Genomic DNA, 19,578 nt, shown 5'->3' with positions numbered 1-19,578 from the left:
CAGCATGTCCCACAGAGGTGTTGTAGATTGACAGGCAACTGCACAGACATTTTCGTGGCCAGAAAACAGGGCAGCCATCATGAAATTATTTTTACTTTTTCTCTTAAGAATTTAACAATGAAGAAAAACAAATTGGCTCCAGCTAAAATGGGCACTTTTCTCATGGCGCTTGACCACCACTAGGGGCCTAGCTGAGCACATGCCTATTGATAGTCACATGACGTCTGGACTCCAGTATAAATTTTAGGGTGCAAAACTGTCAACCTTCAAGTCCCTCATGAAACAGAATATTTAAAAACTGCCTGGAGAGTCCTACGCATCGAGATCCGCCGTGGCCTTGAAGAAGCGCACGCGCCCCCTGGTGAACCATCACCACTTGTCCGATTCCATCTCTTCTACCTCAGTGAGCTACAGTTGGTTTTTCACTTCAACCCATCGCATGTCACAGCTGGACGTGGCATGTCACCATCACCACCACCCCCAGGCACCGACAACACTCCATGGCGGGAGTCACTGTGAGCTCAAATCCCAGGATTAGCCGCCGTCCGAGCTGTGCGCACATGTGTGAGAGTCGGATGTGTGACTGACGTGAATGAAATAAATAAAGACGTCAGCAGCAGCCGCGCGACTTCAAGCCAACTCGAGTGACCTCGGCTTTGTTTGGCGCCGCTCTGAACCAGCGCTACTGAAAGCAGTCATTTAAAGTGTGCGGCTCCATTAACTGCTATCAGTGCCGAGGGAACTGCTTTGTGACAACGGCACGGTTACAAACGCATCTTCCCGCTTCTCCGAAAACACCTCGAGTCACTAAGTGCTTCTCGCGTCATCACTCAAAGCACTTCTTTGAGTTGGATGGAAAATCACAAGTGACCCAGAACTGTCCAAACTTTCACGATGGATTCTCTTATCATGCTCTCCTGGTGAAGGGAACAGTTTGGACCGACGCCTTTTCCTGTGTCGCTGGTGTTGGTTCTTCAAAGATTTCATGAATAAAAGCAGACAAATTTTGATCCTATGAATCGAAGGTTGTGGGTTTCAATCCAGCTTCAGGCAACTCCTGGTTCTGCTTTGCCCACCGCTTTGTCTGGTTTCTCCCACAGTCCATAAAAGATCGGAGTCAACTGAGTATGTGGGGCCACATGGCAAAACTATACAACTGAATCTGGCGAAATGTCTGCTGCTGTTTTGGGAATAAACCGGTGCCTTTCTGTTTCTGTTTCAGGTGGAGTCGAACTGGGCATCAATGCCAGCGGACAGAGACTGAAACACTGGTTCGAATGTCTCAAAAACAAAGGGAAGAAAGTGGAATACTGGCATACGCTCACACAACAAGGAGCTCCGAGCAGCGACAAACCCGACTAGCCTCATCTGTCGCACACACAGCCTGACAACAGCGGTTAAAAAAAGGGATAAAAACATGCAATAACAGAGAAAACAAAACCCATCATGCAACATCAAGTACATTCGCCATAGTATCCCATGTTCATGCCAACAGTGACGGTGTTATTAGGGTGTAATGTGACTCAAACCAAATTGTATGAAGCCCTACATAGCAATGCCATTAAGTACAAGTACGACAAGTTTACCAGAGTTGTTTGAGCCTCTTGAAAAATGTTTTGCCTTTGGACGTTTTAATGTCTCTTCACACTTTTCCGAGTCCGAGAGCCTCCCTGCCAACATGGCTGTCACTAGTACTTGGCCAGTGAAGGAAGCAGCGTCGCATCCACTGAGATGGGTGGGTCCAGTATTGCCAAATATAAAGGGAGGTCATTTAGAGGTCATTTATATCTATATATATATGCCTTTTAGAATGCCTTTTAAAAACAAGTTATTATCACTTATATTGACAATCGATAAAACAACATATTTTAAGCGTATAACATCATGGTGTAATTATGCTTTTCCCTATTTTCACCTTGTTTTATAATGCCATCGTCACCAAATGTTTGTTTTTCTTGTCAATGTGGCCCCTCCACTTGCCCAGGCCTGCTTCACTGGTTGCACACCTGTTGTTTGGAGGAGGTTCTAGCTTCATAAATTTGGAGTCATGAATATTAAAACGAAGAGTTCAGATTAAGGCAAAACATGATCAAGAGCTCAAAAAACACACGCCTTTTTTTAAAGGTTCAGTTCCGTACTTTGATCCTGAAGTAGTGCAGAGGTTGTCATTCATGCATCCACTTCAAAGACATGGGAAAGGGGCCAACATACGTGCTCTTTTGTCAGCATACTGTAACACGTAGTTACATGAAGGACTATAAAAAAAAAAAACTCCATCTTTGTGGATCTGATGCAAAGTAATATGGTATTATAAAGCACAAACTGATTTCTTTGGTGGATTTGTACTGTCAGTGTTTCAATGTTCTCGTCCTTTCAGTGTCTCAGTGACGGTGGCTTTCAATACGGCTTCATAGCAGACAGTCATGTGTCTGTGTACGTGAGTGAATGCTGGGGATACGAGTGCCTACATTGACTGTGTGTGCTGTGGACGTCCATCTCTGTCGACACCCATTCAAAACCCTCTCACTTTGGTTTCGGTGAGTGGCTGTCTTCTGTGACAAACCAGACCTTTACTTCGTCCTGCAAAGAGCGGCTACAAAAGGACCGTGACTTTAACGTAGGAACCCAGTCCTGTTTGACCTTTGTGTGATGACTGGTGCCGGCGATGGAGCAGATCCTGCTTCAGGAACAGTTCACAGTACCTCAGTGGATTCTGATATCATTGCTGTGGCTTTGGAAACGCGGCACGTGATGCAACTTTTTCTTTCCGCGGGGCAATATCACTCAACCTAAATTGCTTATCTGTTTCAACATCCACTCCCCTCCGAGGGGTGGGGGGTCTCCGACACACCCAGTCCGGTTCGGAGAGTGTCCTCTCCCCCGCTCCCTCGCCTCATCTTCAAAGGAATAACATCATAAAGTGGCCGCACCACTTCATATTTGCACCGCTTACAATCATCTTTTCATCTTGGATTAAAAAGGGAAGCCCTCCTGCCCACTTCGAATCAGGCTGTCTGTGTCTGAGGTGTTGACACTTCAGGGATCCATTTCGGGTGATCCTTCATGCCTTCTTCTTCACGTCATCTTGAACCGCTAAAACGTGTGGGCCACTCACCTCCGTACAAACAAATTGGGATGGTGCCTGCATGATAGCAACAGAAGGATGAAGAGAAAGTTAAAAAAGAAAGGGAAACTGATGGCGTGTGTCTGCACATCTGCTGCATGCTGATGGGCTACACCAGCTCAACTGACTCATTCCTGAGGGGATATCAAATGAACTCCCTGGTTCATCCATCACAACTGCTCTGTGTCTACACTGGTCGGCTCAAACGCTCACACACAGCATGCTCACACTCGCCATCCTTTTTTTTTTTCATTGACGGTTGAATATATTTCTATTTCCACCAGAGTAAACAATAAATCATTTATGTCTGAAGAAGAAGAATTTGTTGTTTTCTCACATATTTTATTTTTTTCCACCTAACAAACAGTGATTTTCTCCATCTAATCTCCTGTGACAAAACCACGAAATTTGTTGTCAGTCTTTACATGACTATGTCTTCACTAGTTTTAATAATTTTTTTGGGACACAGTGATGCAGAATGACGCTTGAAAGAAAAGCTGCTGCTTAATATAGTTTGACTAAACACCCCGTGATTGTATGAAATATGCAGACAAATGTCAGATTTATGTGGTAGAATTTGACAATTTTGAATGATATTATAAAAAATATGAATCCCCTTTTTAAACAATCTATAAAGTTTTACTTAAAAAAAAATAATCTTTTTAATCACATATGAATGTATTTGTAATTGTTCAGAAATGGTAAGGATTCGAGCTTTCATTTGAGATTAAGGTAGAAATACACCACGAGGACGGAGGTGGTGTTTTGGTCTGGTTATAAAATTCTCATCATCACAGTCGTAGGTGCAAAACCAGCAGCAGAGCATTGAATGTTTAATAAACAACAATCTTTAGTTGAAAATCGGAGCCACACGTCATAAAATACAAAACTTCTGCCGCTTTTTCTCTCCCTTTTTTTTCTATTTTTTTTTTTAAACCCAATATTTTTGCCCTTCACATAATGTCAATGACTGCAGTGAGCTCAACTGTTGATGGAGTATAAACAGCAGCTGCCACTGGATTTGAAACAGATCCAAGATGGTTCAGCAGAGCATCATCACAACGCTTCATTAAGTTTCAGCCAAGCTGGCTATGGCATTCCCTCTAATGATAGTCGGAGCGTCACAACATACTTTACTTCCTGTCAAAGGGTCATATTTTATCAACCATTTCCCAAGATGAGTAGAACTTTAAGAAGATAAACATTGTATTTCGGGGCTTCTGTTTGACCTTTAGAGAGTTTAAGGTCATGATTCTTTCGTACTCTCTCTATGCACAAACACAGCATTGTTTGGTTTCGCAAACATCAAGCAATGAAGTCATTTAATTCTGAGTGAAACTACACCAAAAAGTCTTGTTGAACTAGGGGTCAAATGGTAGTGCAGCTTGACGGATACATGTTTAGTATGCCTTTGTTTTCAAGTCAAATTTGTCTGTTTTCCGTTTGTGTATCATGAGTGACTTGTTTTTTCATGATTTTATTTATTTTTTGCTGTATTACCGCCCTGTCGCTTTCCTTCACCCGGCTTCACAGACGCCCTGTTGCTGAGTACCGGCTGGCAAAAGAGATCGACTTGTTTTCACTCTCCCTCAGTATGTGGCTGCCATCCTGTGGTGGGTTTGTGTGGCTACTCTCAAAATATACCAAGGCCGTTTCAGTCTCTGTTGTCTTTCCAATAAAACATGAAACCTTCATTTCTGAATACCTCACTCAGAGTCTGGTGCTTTGTGTTTTTATTATTACTATGAGTCAATCAACATGTCGAGTATGGCTCGGCCCTCGACTGGATCAGCAGCACTTCAGGGCAGCCTCGCCAATGAAGGGAACAATTGAGTGTGTAATACAATGACGGCGGACTCCACTGCCTGTTCAGTCAGTGTGAAATGGAATCATTTTATCCAGTTAGTCTTGGGAGAAAAGGGATCCAGAAGACGAGGGGCAGAATGTGCCAGTCCTTCCTAACTGAGTCATCGAACCTGCAAAGTATGGATCTGATGAGTGCGATCAGAATAGATGGCACTGTTGTGGAGAAGGTTAGTGGGGTTTTAAGAAAAGCGGAGGTTCAAACAGGGTGAACACATTGTGTTTGATCCCACATATCACCAGCACGTCAGGGTCACGGGAGGCTCATGACACTCCACATGTGAGGCTGACAGAAAACCCATGTTTAGAACACTTCACTGCCACCATTTCAAGTATTTTTGGATGAATGTGGGATGAAACGAACCTCAGTAAGAGCGAGATTTTACCTAATAATGACATGGCGAAAGGGCATTCACTTGATACATTACCTTTTAAAATAGTAAAGAATGGTTTTGTGTATCTTGGAATACATATCACTACTTCAATGAGTAGTCTCTTGAAAAGAAATTTCCTTTTTCTATTTAATCAAATTAAAATTGACTTTGAAAAGTGGTCTCTTCTAAACCTGCCCATGACAGCCAGAATCAACTCGGTCAAAATGAATGTATTTCCCCGCTTTTGTTTTCCATTTTCATTCCTGTCTATTTTTCGTAAGTTAAATAGTCTTATACTTTTATATGGAAAAAGACCAATAAATAGAGTTTGAAAAAAAAAAAAGAATGTGGGATGAAATATTGCAGTTTTGAATGTTTTGAATGTCAAATGTTTTGAAGGACTTGCCTCAGACAGTGAGATGATACACAGAAACCAGAGAAGAAAAAGAGGCTTATAGAAGGGAGAGAACATAAGCATGAGAAAGAGGATGATCTGTCTTTAGATTGACAGCCATGGAAGATATTTTGTACAACTTTTAAGTTCTCAACAAAGCTAGCATTAGAAGATCAGCCAGTTTGCCATTACCGACTAGTCATTTCCATTAACAGTGACTTTGTCCCCATTTCACTTTTTTTTATAGCAGATCTGCATTGATGTCTGTTGAACAATCCACCGTCTCCAAATGGGGAAAATCAATGTCCTTTTTCTGGAGTACATTTTCATTACTTTAATGAAGGCCAAAAAAAAACATTAATGCAACTCTAGTGCAGCTAGTGGTGAGCGATACAAAAGCACAAAACCTCTCGTGTCCTCGGAGCAGGGATGAATCACGGTGCTCCAGTGAGAAGAGGAGCTGATAATGAGATTAAAAATGGAAGCCCTTTTCTGGTGGTGGCTGAATTAATGAGCCGTAGATGTTCGGCAGGCAAACCCAAACAGTGAGAGAGAACTCCTCCGGATCATGGAACTCTCTTTAAGCTCTCCCAGCATCTCTCTTATGAGCTGCTGCTGACACGGCTCACTGCTTCAGTGGAAGCCATGGCAACAGTGACTGTCAACAAGACAACAGCCCTCACTACACAAGTGCTTTTAGATGGAGAAAAGTCATTCTTTTCAGAATATATTGAAAAACTGACAGACTAATGACAAGTGTTATTTGTTATAATTGTACTTTTTTTTCTTATTTTTTATCTTTATTTATTCTTTTTTTTTTTACTGGATCTATTTTTGTTAATAGACATATTTACAGTTAGGGGTTTTATCTGGGAAGAAGCACCTCAAACATAAGAGATGGGTTTGAAAAGTTTGGAAGGTTTGCATTCCTAATGTTTAAAAGACATTTTAAGAATACAATGTCCCAAAGACACAACAGTCACGCTAAGTATTGCCTTGCTGCGTCACTTGCTCTGGACATGAAGTCGCCCCTATAAAGTGAGACACAATGTTTTATTGAAAGTTTAGATAACGTTGCTGGGCGTACAAAAACTTGAAATAAGTTTAATAAATAATAACAATTGTAATCGGTACGTTTAAATAATAAAACGTGTACTTTCGTCATGTACAAGGAGACGATGATGACCATAAAATGTTTGCCAAAAGTCATGTCTAATGGGCCGAGGATTACCCGACTTTATTTTGCCCATGTCAGTGTGTCGACGGCTTCGTTGTGAAAAGTGCTGTATATAACGGTTTGGACAAACGGCTCGATCGACAGATCAGTGCTCTATTAAAAAGCCTTGCCATTGAATCCGCTGGGCGGAATCAGACAAGAGTAATCGATAGCCGGATGTTTAACAGTCGTGACTCCAAAAACTTTTGGGACCGTTTTGATCGCCGCAGATCAGTTAATACACACTTTCGTGAAACGTGAAGCGGATCAAATGGAGCCGTTACGGTGATGTGACGCCTCTCTTTGCCTCGCGGGGATGTTTTTTTGGCGGAAATACTGACCACGGACAGTAAGTGTTGTGTGTTATCTCATCGACGAGCAGACCAACTGAGATAAACAAACTTCTGAGTTACTTACGATCTACTCACTGCTGCTTTAAGTTAGTGATGCATGCGCTTAACGATTAAACAGAAAACCCTTCATCGATCATGAGTCGTTTTAACCTTTTTTTTATTTTTGGTTTATTTTGTTTGCGCTAAGTTCATTTAGTTACGAAGTAAACAACAATAAGGAACCAGACATTTATATAATAGCCACTTTTTAAAAGTCGATATTTACTTTTTTTGTTGCGCACCAAAGTAGGTGAAAGGCTGCAAAAGGAGCATGTGATTGTGCTTTTCCTCACGCTTTTTTTTCTTCGACTCTTCCCACAGTGAACGTCGCGCCTCAAAACCCCAGGGTGTAAAGCAGCGATCACCATGGCAACGCAGTTTACTATTGATGATGCCTTTGTGTTGGGGGGGGAGGAGGAGGAGGAGGAGGGAGACCTATGTGATGGCAACTCATCCGAGGTGTGGAAGGGTCGAGAGAAGGACAGAGAGGGAGGAGAGTTGACATTTGGTCCCTTGACTTTCTCCAAACCTCAGAGCCTCCCGTCGCCTCCTGCAGCCGCTTCTGCAGAGAACAGCAACCTGAAGTACCAGGTATCTTCTTCTTCGAGGGAACTACTGTATGAATGCATTGATGGAACCAATTTGCCTGTAACTTAGTACAGTGGAACCTCGGGTCTCGAACGTCCCGGACTTTGAACAAATCGGAGTTCGAACTAAAATTTCTGCACAGAAGCGCACATTCAGAGCTGGACACGCACCGGGCACCTCTTCACTTCTGGAGAGACGTCACTCACTCGGCAACCCCTCCCACATGCAGCGGCCACACACATAGAGGAACAGCCACCTGCAGCAGACACTCTACATTCACTCCTACAAAAGACTATTTTAAGGCTTGGAACGCATTATTGCTTTTTCCATTCATTGTAATGGAAAAAACTCGATTCAGAGTTCAAACAATTCGCTCCTCGAACGGCCGTCTGGAACGGATTGTGGTCGAGAACCGAGGTACCACTGTACCTACAGCAGAGGTGGGCAGTTAAATTGTCTATAGGACCACATTATAAACTGTTGTGACTGTTGTGAGGGGCCATCATGCCACAAGAAAGGAGGCGATGACTGTGAAATTTGATGGAAAAAAATCTCAAGTAATGAGGATGAAATGAACCATAAAAGGTTCAGTAGAAGCAAGGATATTAAGAAGTGTAAATATGGCGTGAGCCCTATAATATATAATATAAATTTGTTTTATATGCATTTTAGTTTAAAAGAAATCATAATAAAACAGTGGACCAAACATTGAAGATGAAATGGCAGTTTATTTCAAAATATATTTGGAATTTTCTTTCACTGAACTTTGAGGAAAATACTACAATGACAAACAAAAGAAGATCCAAAAATTAAGTGAGGAATATGTTGTATTTACTGTTACTGGCTAAAACAGGATAAAAAAAATGACAGAAAATGACAAGTATCACTTGTCATACTTGTCTCATAACACAGGCAAAGGGCTGTATACGGCCCCGGGCCAGGTCTGACCTGCTGGATCTGATGATCATAATTTCTCTACATGCTTTGTCGTTCACAGAAAGGTGTATTTACTGCCCATTTTTACTGAAATAATCTCCCAGAACACCCTGGCCTTATGGAGTCTGACTCATTTGAGTGTGGAGGAGCATTTTTTATTCATTTACTTATTTATGTTCAGTCTTGAATCTCATCCAATTAAACTACAAATGTAGTATCACTGTCACCATCCTCAGTGCCTCAATAATTCTCTACATTTGATATTGTCGGCTTAGTAATGAAGTATTTGCCCTTCATTATACTTTCTTTTTTAATTCATTTAAAGCATTAACATATTGTAAATGAATACCTGTGTCTAAAAATCTTGTTTGTTCAGAATCTGGAAAATGAAGATGCCTTGGGCAACTATGGAAATTCAGCTTTCAATAACCTTTTTAAAATCAGGTGAGTTCTGCTTCAGAAGAGCGTGACGAAAGCCTGCCTCTTTTATATGTAATCCTTGTTTGTCTTGTTCAAAGCGACCCTGCCACGCTCTCCTACTGCAGCTCGCAGTGGTCATTCAGCACCTTGAGTTCTGTCACGCAACTTCCCGCGCGCTGCTGCGGGTTCGTTCCAGCGCTTCGCCGTTTTAACCGCTCGTTGATTTACAATGACTACAAAGGGATTTGTGTCCTTAGGTGGGTCTCTCATCCTCTTGTGAAGAAAAACAGAAGGGTTGTTCTCGCTTCTTTCCTTCTTTTCATCACAGGGATCGGTAAGTGTCAAGGCCACATTTGGAGTTGCTTTTTCCTTCCTTTTGTGGTTGATGTAAAACCTTTTGCAAAGTTTGTGGATGCAGACACACACACACACACACACACACACACACACACACACATATATATATATATACACACATACATACACACCTCATGTTATGGTATCCATTGTGACTGGACGTTATATGATGACAATAAACGTTTCTTCTCTTCCTGTCCAGCTCTCATTTTCACTGGTGTTGTTATTCAGCTGAATCCAGTTGCAGGTGAGACATGAGCTACATCTTGACAAACTGAATAGTAAACCGACACAGGGACCACTTTTTAGTAATTACGACCTGTGAACAATTGAAGTCAGTTGATATTATATTTAGGTAGCTTGGCCAGCATGAGAAGGAGGATGTTTTAATGGTGTTTTAGAAAGTGCAAACCACATGGCCGTATTGTTTAGTCCAATAATTGTTCACTGTGTTGTTGTCACAGGAGTTTCCAGCGCCATTTTCTTTGTACCTGGTTTTCTTCTCTTCATCCCAGGAGGTACATGTAGCTCTTCTGCTTTTAAACTGCCAATATTTGCAGATGAGGAATTTTCATTGTCACATTTTTGTCTCCACAGTGTATCATGTGATTTACATCTACTGCGCAGTCCGTGGTAGACGAGGTTTCAAGTTGTTCTACTTGCCATATTTTGAAAAGTGACCAATAAGCTGCAGACACGCCCACTACAGAGTTGGTTCTCTCGAATGAATTGTATTTTACTTTTTGTAACAATCGTGTAATGACCACTACTAACGCCACCACTCGTGCTTTCATTGATTCCACCACATTAACTAAATCACTGTAAGCAAACGGAGGTCAGCCTGTGTCTTTTATGAATTGTGAGCGTTGATGTTAAACTACATTAAAAGTGTATTTAAATGTCCCTTTTCTTTTTGCATTTTTATAGTGTACTTTGGTGAAGAGGTGAAGACCAAGGGGGTGATTTGTTTTTCCCAAACGCTGAGAAAAATAGCATACAATTTTAAAATATATTGGGAAGAATAAAGGCACTGTCATCTGATCTCATATTAATTTATTCATAAATATGATAAGCCAGGTTACTTTGAGGTTTTGAGCGATGACATTCTAAAAATGATGAAACCAAAGTAGGCAAGGACAAGACCAAGGGGGTGATTTTTTCCCCCCAAATACTGAGAAAAATAACATATTTTTTAAAATATATTGGGAAGAATAAAGGCACTGTCATCTGATCTCGCTTTTTTTTCATAAATATGATAAGCCAGGTTACCTTGAGGTTTTGAGCGGTGACGTTCTAAAAACGATGAAACCAAAGTAGGCAAGAAAAACACAATAGTTCATTCATGTAAAATAATAAAAGCGGTATCGTAAGTGCAGGGAGGAGTCGGGGCGCCGCCTACCTGTCAGTGACGAACGCTCATCGGCAAACATCGGCATTTGTCGTGTGCCGACGCAGTGGTCAATGATGGAGGAAGAGGCTCGCAAGCTCCTCGAAGAAGGAATAAACAAGAAACTCATCAGTCCCGGCAAAGGAGACTTACCCGCTTTCCCGTTGGGAACAAAGGTAAATTTGTCGCCTTTGCCTCGTCGTTTTGTTGAGTCTTCCCCCCTGAAAGTGGCCTAAACCGACGGAGCACCGAAGCTACAGCTAGCAGCTACGTTAGCATGACTGTTCTATGGCTTTTCCACTCGTCTTGGTGAGGTGAAAGTGCTCTGGCGAACTTTAAAACCGCGGTGTGTCACGCTATTTTCGAGACTACGTGAACGTTTATGTGTGTTTTTTGGCCATATTCTAGGTAAAGAAGATCATACGTGATCGTGGGGGCGGGACGGTTGTGTATTGGTCCGCTTTCCCCGTCAATAATTTCTGGATGTTTTGATTTGTCGGCGTATTTTTTATTCAGTGTATTTTACATAACTGCATTACTATATTTCACTTCGAAATTTCGAGGTTTTAGTCAGTCATGGACGGACTGGTACTTTAAACGTGGATAACCGAAACAGTGAATGGTATATATTTGGAGCGCAATAAAAACAATCTGACCGGTCTTACATTTGCTTTTTCTTTTTAATAACACGTTTTTTTCTGACCTGAAGAGCAGAAAAAAAGATGAGCAACGTTCATCTGAATAGACTTTAGTAGCAGAAGTTTCCAAGGTGCTTCCCGTCCTGCATTCCGTGCGCTATGTCATGGTTGTTTTGATGTATTATTGGAACTCAACTCAAATCCTGCGTGACGGAGACCCAACCTCACTTCTCCTCAGGTGGTCTTTCACTACCGCACCAGCTTGTGCGATGGCACAGTCTTGGACGACTCCAGGGAGATGGGTGGCCACTGCAAACCCATGGAGCTCATCCTGGGAAAGAAGTTCAAACTGGTTGTGTGGGAGAGAGTCATCGTGACCATGAGACCCGGCGAAGTAGCTGAGTTTACTTGCGACTCCAAGGTGAGTGGGTGGTTAAACGTCAGCGGTTTGTTCAGTTCAAGCTCAAGTCTTTTGTCCTTCCGCTGCAGCACACGTCTCTGTATCCACTGGTGTCTCAGTCCTTGAGGAACATCAGTGTCGGCAAAGACCCCCTGGAGGGCCAGAGACACTGCTGTGGCATCGCCCAAATCCACTCCCACCACTCGCTGGGCCACAAGGACCTGGATCACCTCCAGGCAAACCCACAGCCACTGGTCTTCTCTATTGAGCTTCTGCAGGTGATGTCAACAAGTCATGTCTGAGTCGAGCCACATTTGTTTGGTATTTATTGACTCAATAAACGTCCATTGCAGGTTCTTCCACCGGGGACCTACGAGCTGGATATTTGGGCAATGACGGACGAACAGAAGCTCCAGTTTGTTCCCCACATCCACGAAGAAGGCAACCAGTTATTTAAAGAGGGAAAAATAAAAGAGGCCTCGGAGAAATACTACAACGGCATTGCATGTCTGAAAAACCTACAGATGAAGGCAGGTTTTTTTTTTTTTTTCATAAGATCTGCAGCAGGGAGATGTTTGACACGTCACTTCCGTACAGGAACACCCTGGAGAGGAGTCCTGGATCAAGCTGGACCACATGGTGACGCCGCTGCTTCTCAACTACTGCCAGTGCAAGTTGCAAATGGGACAGTACTATGAAGTTATTGAACACTGCTCCGCGCTGGTTTTCAAGTACGAAGGTAGGACGTTGTTTGCTTGGTTGCAGTATCAGTACTGCACTTATTCCACCCAGCTTCAAAGCAAGATGAGGCAAGCGCCCTGTCGGTTAAAAACAGAAAAAAAAAACTGTGCTAAATTTAGTGTTCTTCATTTGGTTTGATTTGTGTTTTATCTGTCGTTCTTTATCTTAAGTTTGGAAATAAAAAAATACAGTTGAAATAAATCGGCCAAGTCAAGAAGGTGTCCGTGAAAAAGAAGCTAAATAAAACTCCCGTGTTTCTACACAGACAACTTGAAGGCCTATTACAAACGTGCCAAAGCCCACGCTGCCGTGTGGAATGAGAAAGAGGCTCGTGCTGACTTTGCCAAGGTGCTGGAGCTGGATCCCACCCTGAGGTCGACAGTGACCAAGGAGCTGAACGCGATGGAGGAGAGGATCCGGCAGAAGGAGCAGGAGGAGAAAGGTCGCTACAAGGGCATATTCAACTTCGGATCGACGACAGCCACCGCCACCACTGTGAGTTCTTCGCATGCTCTTTGTTGGTGTCCAACTCGTGACCTGTAACTGTTCCCTCTGCACAGGGATGAAAGGGTCAACTCATCAGTGAATTGAAGAATTCCACTTTTTGGACCTGAGAACAGTAACCCAATTCTACAGGGTGGAGCTGTGCCCCTCAACACCTCAGCTGACCAAGCCGGCGGCAGCCTTCCATTCTGGGTCAACAAGTGTTCACACAATGTCAGCAGCACCAGTTGGCAGTCTCGCAGCCGATGTTTTCAACGTTTTATTCATGTACCACATCATGCAACAAGCCCTGCCAATCCATGTTACTACCCTTGCTTTCTTCTTTTACGTGCAGCCTTTATTCCCAGTAGTCACTCATTTATCGTGTGCAATCCTCCAGCATCTTGCCAGTTACTTAAGTAACCTTGGAGGCAACGCTGTCAGCGCCCCACAATCTTGCTTTCCTCTTCTGTGCTTTTGTGTATTTATCTTCACATGTATATGCTGCTTTTCACTCAGTACATTCGAGGTTATGATGTTAGCAGCAGGTGGCCTCAAGAATATAATGCTGCCTTTGACATTGAAACTGAAATAAACATGCTAAATCACTGATCTGCTTGCAGTTGTTTTAACAGGAACAACATGCTTTATTGGATCCAAGACTACCAGTTTTCAGCAGAAAACTTAGGGACTCATTCTTGAAGGCAGTGTCCTCATTTTCAAACCGACGACAGCCTTCTGAGCTCAGAATGAGGATGCAGCCTTTACTTTTTGCAATTGGATTTGCAAGTAGTGACGGGAAGATGAGGCATCATGAAAGAGTATTGCAGGGTTGATTAAACAGTGCCACTAGATGGTGCTCTTTGTTTTGAGGTTTCATTGAGTAAATTGTGTTAGTTCTAACATTTTACAGCAGACAGCGGTGGCCTCTATAAATCAGGACACCGTTTCATGAAACCTTATCTGCCCATAAAGTTTCTCTTCAACCAGAGGCATTTTCTTTTTTTAAAATCGTGTCAGTTCATGTCTGTCAACTTGGACTTGAACTTTCTCAGGGTTAAACCAAGTATAAAGTAAAGCATTCATTGTCTCAGAGGTGAGAAATTTTAGCACAAAACTATCCTGAATGTGTTTGGTCCAGGAGCATCAGTGAGGCGCCGCTGTAGCTGGAAAGACTTCAGCCATATGAATAGAACACATTAAAGCACACAGACAGAACAGAGTGATTTCTTTATGTTATTTAATTAAGATAAACACGCTGAACTGCAAAAATCTGGTTTACAAAACTTCCATACGAACAAACTGACTTGAGATGTACATCGAGGTTCGAGACCGAGGTCTGAGGAAAAAAAAAAAAGTCTGGTTTCAAAGGTAAAAGAACAGCGAGAGTCGGCCACTGTTGACTCCAGTAGATCAACAAAACCTTCTCCATCCCATCCACGAAAACCAGGCCTAGCCATTTTGAATTTTCAACACTTTCCTTCTTACTTTCGTCAACACCCCTCCCTCCACAAATCAAGTGTGTGATGAAGTACAGAAGGTAAGAAACGGATGTACTTTTGTTTAATGGATGACGCCGTGGAGGAATTAAACTAAGTTTTGAGGGGAGGAGTGGGATGTTTTTTTTTTAAGCCACTGATGAAAAGTCACCAAAGGAGGAGGAATAAAAAGAGACTTGGGAAGGAGATGTGGAAGGCTGCAAAAAGGGTTATGTGCGGGCACTTCTCTCCGTCTCAGCAAGACATTCCCTGACCAGAGCGCGGGCATGGATGATGCCTAGAGTGGACAAAGACGGCGGTCAGTTAGTGAAGACACATAATCCAGGTAGGACACATCTCAGCTCCTGTTGAAAATTCTCAAGAGAATTTTCCCTCCAAGGCCACTGATTCTATATCAGGCTATAAAGAATGATAGAATTATGAGCTGTGCAATGACCCTACTTGAACACACAGATTCACAAAGAAGCATGATAAAAACTCAAAGCTTCTTCTCCATCTGTAGGCGCTGAGAAACTTCTCTATTTAGTCGAGATGGTTTGAAGTTTGGTCAACTCAAAACCACACCTCAGGTTAGTGTGTTAGGTTAAACTGCCTTTCTAAAGTCAGGTCACGGGGGCAGCCGCCCAGAATCAGAAGCCTGAACCAGAGGACTATGAAGCTCTTCTGAGGACGTCTCTTGCAGCTACCTGACAACATGTGATGCCACTTCTCTGCGCGAGACTCGGGCCATCCCGAGAGCGCCCCGCCCTCCGTGACCCAGCAGGTCACATGAGCTGAAAACATTCTTACTCACCCCTCTTTAGCCGCTCCATGGCGCTCTTGCTCCCAGCGTATGTCGGCCGGATTTCTCGACTCATCTCTTCGATTACGGACAAAAGTTCACTGTAGGTCGATCCCTGAGAGACTTTGACGGGCTGCTTTGGAAGAACAACACCAGCTCCATTAGAACATAGCAGGGCAGTTCAAATGAATGCGAGTGTGTGTGCTAATACTGACAATGGGACTCACGGACTACAGTCTAGATACAAGTGGACCAACCATTCAGCTGAACCCAACAATCTTGTGATTTGAGCTGGTCATGTGAAATGTGAAGAGGAGTTGAGGCTTCAGAAGTAGCTCCAAAGATACACACCGCTGAATAAATGCATTGCAGACAGACGCTTTGTTTACGACCTTATATCCACCCTTCCCATTAGCAGCTCAAGTGGCTCGTGAAGAGCTCAGGACCAGCCTGTTTTTGTCAACATTCACACTCCATATTGATTAGAACCTTTAAATCTGAGCTCTACACATTCTACACACACAGCTGCCCGTCCATCTCCAGAGTCCTGGCTGGGGTTGAGGAAAGGAAAGCAGGGAAAAAAAACTTACATAATGTCTTTTGGCTTTTCTGTCATATGTGCAGCAAATGTGAGACCAATGCCAATATACCTTAGAAGAACTTTTCTCCCTGTTTCTCATGTGAAGTATGAGCTACTTTCAACCCGTCTTCTTGTCTCTCCCTCAAACCAGTGTTGAAGCAGGACACACATTGATGCTGACATAGAGCCCACATCATCTTCCACAGTTTTTGGTGAAATGACATCCGCCGACTTGAATTGCCCACTAACTCCATCCTTACATGAAGCCCGTCTTTCCTCACGATCGTTTCAGAAATGGGGATATCAGGGATATTAAATGTCACTTTGATTTCCAGAGACTCTGAAAAGACAATTGCTGTGCAGTTCAGTTAACATCTCTTTGCTCTCCAGTCCATTTCTGTCTGCTAAAAAGTCACGCGATAGTCTGGGGCAAAATTGTATATTATCTGGTGAGGTAACCCAGCTCCAGCAGAGGCATCACCCGCAAACAAAGTGCCACCTCTGATACAACCAGGCTTATGGTATCTATATCGCGATAAGAACGTTTAAAAACATTCAATAGCCATAAAGCCGAGGCCACCACAAACGTCACTGCTGCACCTGCCCTTCAGCAGCAACCAGCCAACCACAAACCTCCTTTCAAGTTTACTGTTTACAGCCTAAATCCGCCAATGACAACAACCTGGGAAGCAGTACAGCGAGTGAGACAGACACTCACACGCACAGAGTGGAGATTCTGAACATGAGTGCAGAGCGTGCACTCGGAGGCCACACATTCATCTGGGCCTCCTCCATAATATGGATTTTTTGTTTTTTCTTTTACACAAGGACACTGAGCAGAGTGAGGACGTGCTTCACAAAAATGAAGCAAAACAGCGCAACAAACTAGTTCCATCACCTGAAACAATGTCACCACCCACTTGACGTATTGAGTGAAACCGCTGCCATGCAAGAGAAGGTTTATGGTCAAGTTAGAGGAGCATTAGCTTCATTCCAAGTTGCGCTGTTGACAGGACTCAATCGCTCCAACTGTGAGCAATCCCACACAGTCTGTGTGAGAGGATGACTGGCACAGCACAGGGCTGGTGACTTCAATGAAGCCTGACACATGCACCAACAAACTGGAACAGACCGTTGTCCCCTTCCAGAATCACTGAAGAATGGCTTTATCTTAACGCTACCTCGTAGACAAGTGAGATCCCCCGGAGTCAGACATGACAGACCTTGACCACCGCATGCGGGTCAAAGACTGAAAGGCAGTCAAGACGGTGCGGCAGCGGGTCTCAGATGAAAACTAAACTCAGAAGAAATGGATGAAATCCAGAGTCGACACTTTTGTTTGCCGACGTCATCACCGTGTGTCAACCTATAGCAACTTGATGCTGAGAGATCAGGCAGGCAATATCGCTCAGCCTTCATTTAAAACGTTTGTTTCATTTCGGAATGTGTCAACGTGTCTAACATTCCAGATGTAATATATATATATACCGTTATCTTGTGATTGGTGGTGATTCCCGTGCGAGTGTAGATGGGTATATATATATATATATATACCCATCTACACTCGCACGGGAATCACCACCAATCACAAGATAACGGTGCAGAGAAAGAGATGTCAGCTAAAGAGAGTGTCAAGTTGAACATAAAACACCTTTTTTTTTTAAATCAAGAAACGTGTGATGATTTCTTTCATGCACTTGGGTTTTGTTGGAGTCTGTCTGTCCCACACACCTGAACAAAGCCCATTGACGGTGGCCCAAAGTCGTTGAACGCTGGCCGGTAATTGGATGATGATGGCAGTGACGGAGATGGCACAGAGGAGCCTGGACGAAACAAAACATGTAAACACATATGTGTCAGATGTATGAGATTAGATGGCCTTCATACTTTATACTGAAAACACACAATTTATTCCACCATTATACCTTAAGGAATAGAGAGCAATCTTAGATCTTAAACAAAAATAAATGTTAATCTTCATCATCAGAAACAGAGTTTCTGTTTACACATTACTCTCAGTGTCCGAATCATCGCCGGATCGGTTTCTCACATGATTCAAGCAAAAGCACAGATAACTGAACTGAATGAATTCAATCGGCAGCTGGGGTTAATGATTACTGACAGCAAAAAAATCGAAACTGAACAACAACCATGGAAGTTACCTGGAGGCGTGTGATTGGAGCCAGATGGCGCTGGAGCTATAGGTTTGTAACTCATGGTGAGGTCGGCAGGAAGTTCCCCGTACAGTGCGCCACTTCCTTCAGTCACGTCGACCCGGTGCTTATACAGCTTTCCTGGTGGTTCTGAGCTCCTTGGAGCTAACAAACGTAGAGGGAATACAATAGTTTGTTTTCAAGAACACAGCTAGAGGCGTCGAAATGATCGAAATGCCCCCCAAAACACAAACGACCAGGACTTTCACAACCACTAAATCAACTTAATTTGAAAAACTAATATTGCTGACCGCTCTGTTTGGGGATTTGTGACGCCGACTCTCACACCTCATAAAAAGCCTTTTGATGGTACCACTGACAATGAATCTATGATGCATTCGTTTGTCTTTAAATCAACAAGGTCATCGTTTTGTGGAAGAATGTGGTTATTTAGAAACAGGAGGTGACACTTTAACAATGAACCTCTTTCATCGATGTTTCACCAGCGAACGCCTGTAAACAGCCGTCCATTGTAGCAGAGATGCGCGATTTATGTCGAACATCCTTCGCTTCCGTTTATCTCCATTCACTTTTGTTGGACAATATCAAAGAATAAAGGTCAAAACGCCATAAATTCGATGCGTCGACAAAAACAATAGCCGCTTTTACACAGATGCCCAAGACTGCTCGGTAGCGTTAGCCTTCGCCGGCTAGCACAACAATGAACTGAGGAGGAAGACAGACGAATACTGATATATTTCCCAAAACCGAGGGGTACTAATGAACGAAGAATGAGAAAACAGGTCGTCAGGGTGCAAAGTAACAGTTAAAGCCATTAACTTTGAAGGTTTCTTACCTTTTTACAGGATACTTATTATCCTCTTTGGGACAAGGCTAGCTCACCCGTGAGCAGGCGCAGTAGCTGTGTCGTTTCATTGGCTGAAGGTGCATGACGTAGTAGAAGAGGCGGAAATGAGCTCACAAAAAGTTTTTTTTTTTAATTTGAATAAAAGCAAAGTAGTGTACACGCACTAAACAAAAGTAAACTGGTATGAACTTGAAAGCTGTTTTACAGCAAATAAACAAACAAACAAAAAACATTTTAGTAGAAGGGGTATTTTGTTGCTTGAATGTTTGTTGAAATAAGCAAGGAGTTGTGATGGTTAAAACTGAGTAAATGTTAACTTGCGAAATGAAGTAGGCGACTGTTCCGTGTCTGCAAATATGACAAATTAATTTGTCATTCATCATT

At 42.9% G+C, this 19,578-nt stretch overlaps 4 protein-coding genes across 11 annotated transcripts in view; 3 read left to right on the top strand and 1 right to left on the bottom strand.

The window, feature by feature from the left end:
• Positions 1-4,833, top strand: part of doc2d (double C2-like domains, delta) — a 46,150-nt gene extending 41,317 nt beyond the window's left edge. For all 6 annotated transcript variants that reach the window (XM_053856068.1, XM_053856065.1, XM_053856064.1 and 3 more), the window contains one exon: positions 1,223-4,833. In XM_053856068.1, the coding sequence (XP_053712043.1) occupies positions 1,223-1,362 (140 nt within the window). In that variant the 3' untranslated portion in view covers positions 1,363-4,833. The remainder of the gene's footprint in view (positions 1-1,222) is intronic.
• Positions 4,834-7,150: 2,317 nt separating this feature from the next.
• Positions 7,151-10,526, top strand: tmem134 (transmembrane protein 134). The gene is made up of 8 exons (XM_053857143.1): positions 7,151-7,320; positions 7,685-7,954; positions 9,264-9,331; positions 9,406-9,492; positions 9,565-9,641; positions 9,867-9,911; positions 10,129-10,182; positions 10,262-10,526. Exons 2-8 carry the CDS (start codon positions 7,730-7,732, stop codon positions 10,342-10,344), a joined length of 639 nt encoding a protein of 212 aa, XP_053713118.1. The 5' UTR covers positions 7,151-7,320; positions 7,685-7,729; the 3' UTR covers positions 10,345-10,526.
• Positions 10,527-11,067: 541 nt separating this feature from the next.
• aip (aryl hydrocarbon receptor interacting protein) lies at positions 11,068-13,947 on the top strand. Of its 2 annotated transcripts, XM_053856747.1 has the most exons (7): positions 11,068-11,227; positions 11,928-12,110; positions 12,179-12,367; positions 12,443-12,619; positions 12,687-12,828; positions 13,096-13,325; positions 13,391-13,947. In XM_053856747.1, the coding sequence occupies exons 1-7, from the start codon at positions 11,126-11,128 to the stop codon at positions 13,394-13,396; spliced, it is 1,029 nt and encodes a 342-aa protein (XP_053712722.1). In that variant the 5' UTR covers positions 11,068-11,125; the 3' UTR covers positions 13,397-13,947. The 2 variants fall into 2 exon arrangements, with proteins under 2 accessions (XP_053712722.1, XP_053712723.1); XM_053856748.1 differs by lacking the exon at positions 13,391-13,947 and having other exon boundaries at positions 12,687-12,820; positions 13,096-13,291.
• Positions 13,948-14,552: 605 nt separating this feature from the next.
• On the bottom strand, positions 14,553-19,271 carry cdk2ap2 (cyclin-dependent kinase 2 associated protein 2). 2 transcript variants are annotated; one of them, XM_053856023.1, is made up of 5 exons: positions 19,183-19,271; positions 18,336-18,491; positions 17,905-17,996; positions 15,606-15,729; positions 14,553-15,089 (listed from the first exon to the last, which is right to left on the bottom strand). In XM_053856023.1, the coding sequence occupies exons 2-5, from the start codon at positions 18,388-18,390 to the stop codon at positions 15,022-15,024; spliced, it is 339 nt and encodes a 112-aa protein (XP_053711998.1). In that variant the 5' UTR covers positions 18,391-18,491; positions 19,183-19,271; the 3' UTR covers positions 14,553-15,021. The 2 variants fall into 2 exon arrangements, with proteins under 2 accessions (XP_053711998.1, XP_053711999.1); XM_053856024.1 differs by having other exon boundaries at positions 15,606-15,726.
• Between the last annotated feature and the right edge of the window lie 307 nt (positions 19,272-19,578).

This window comes from Synchiropus splendidus, chromosome 2 (assembly GCF_027744825.2).
Source record: "Synchiropus splendidus isolate RoL2022-P1 chromosome 2, RoL_Sspl_1.0, whole genome shotgun sequence".
NCBI lineage: Eukaryota > Metazoa > Chordata > Actinopteri > Syngnathiformes > Callionymidae > Synchiropus > Synchiropus splendidus.
This window is presented reverse-complemented; position numbering and strand designations above follow the sequence as displayed.

Bases quoted from the DNA above. Each gene is read 5' to 3' on its own strand.
- tmem134 (XM_053857143.1), top strand. From the start codon at position 7,730: ATGGCAACGCAGTTTACTATTGATGATGCCTTTGTGTTGGGGGGGGAG. The intron at 9,332-9,405 runs GTGAGTTCTGCT...TCTTGTTCAAAG, and splicing joins AATAACCTTTTTAAAATCAG to CGACCCTGCCACGCTCTCCT. The intron at 9,493-9,564 runs GTTCGTTCCAGC...TTGTGTCCTTAG, and splicing joins CTTCCCGCGCGCTGCTGCGG to GTGGGTCTCTCATCCTCTTG.
- aip (XM_053856747.1), top strand. From the start codon at position 11,126: ATGATGGAGGAAGAGGCTCGCAAGCTCCTCGAAGAAGGAATAAACAAG. The intron at 11,228-11,927 runs GTAAATTTGTCG...ACTTCTCCTCAG, and splicing joins CTTTCCCGTTGGGAACAAAG to GTGGTCTTTCACTACCGCAC. The intron at 12,368-12,442 runs GTGATGTCAACA...CGTCCATTGCAG, and splicing joins TCTCTATTGAGCTTCTGCAG to GTTCTTCCACCGGGGACCTA.
- cdk2ap2 (XM_053856023.1), bottom strand. From the start codon at position 18,390: ATGAGTTACAAACCTATAGCTCCAGCGCCATCTGGCTCCAATCACACG. The intron at 17,997-18,335 runs GTAACTTCCATG...TGTTTCGTCCAG, and splicing joins CTCCAATCACACGCCTCCAG to GCTCCTCTGTGCCATCTCCG. The intron at 15,730-17,904 runs GTGTGTGGGACA...GTTCTTCCAAAG, and splicing joins CGTCAATGGGCTTTGTTCAG to CAGCCCGTCAAAGTCTCTCA.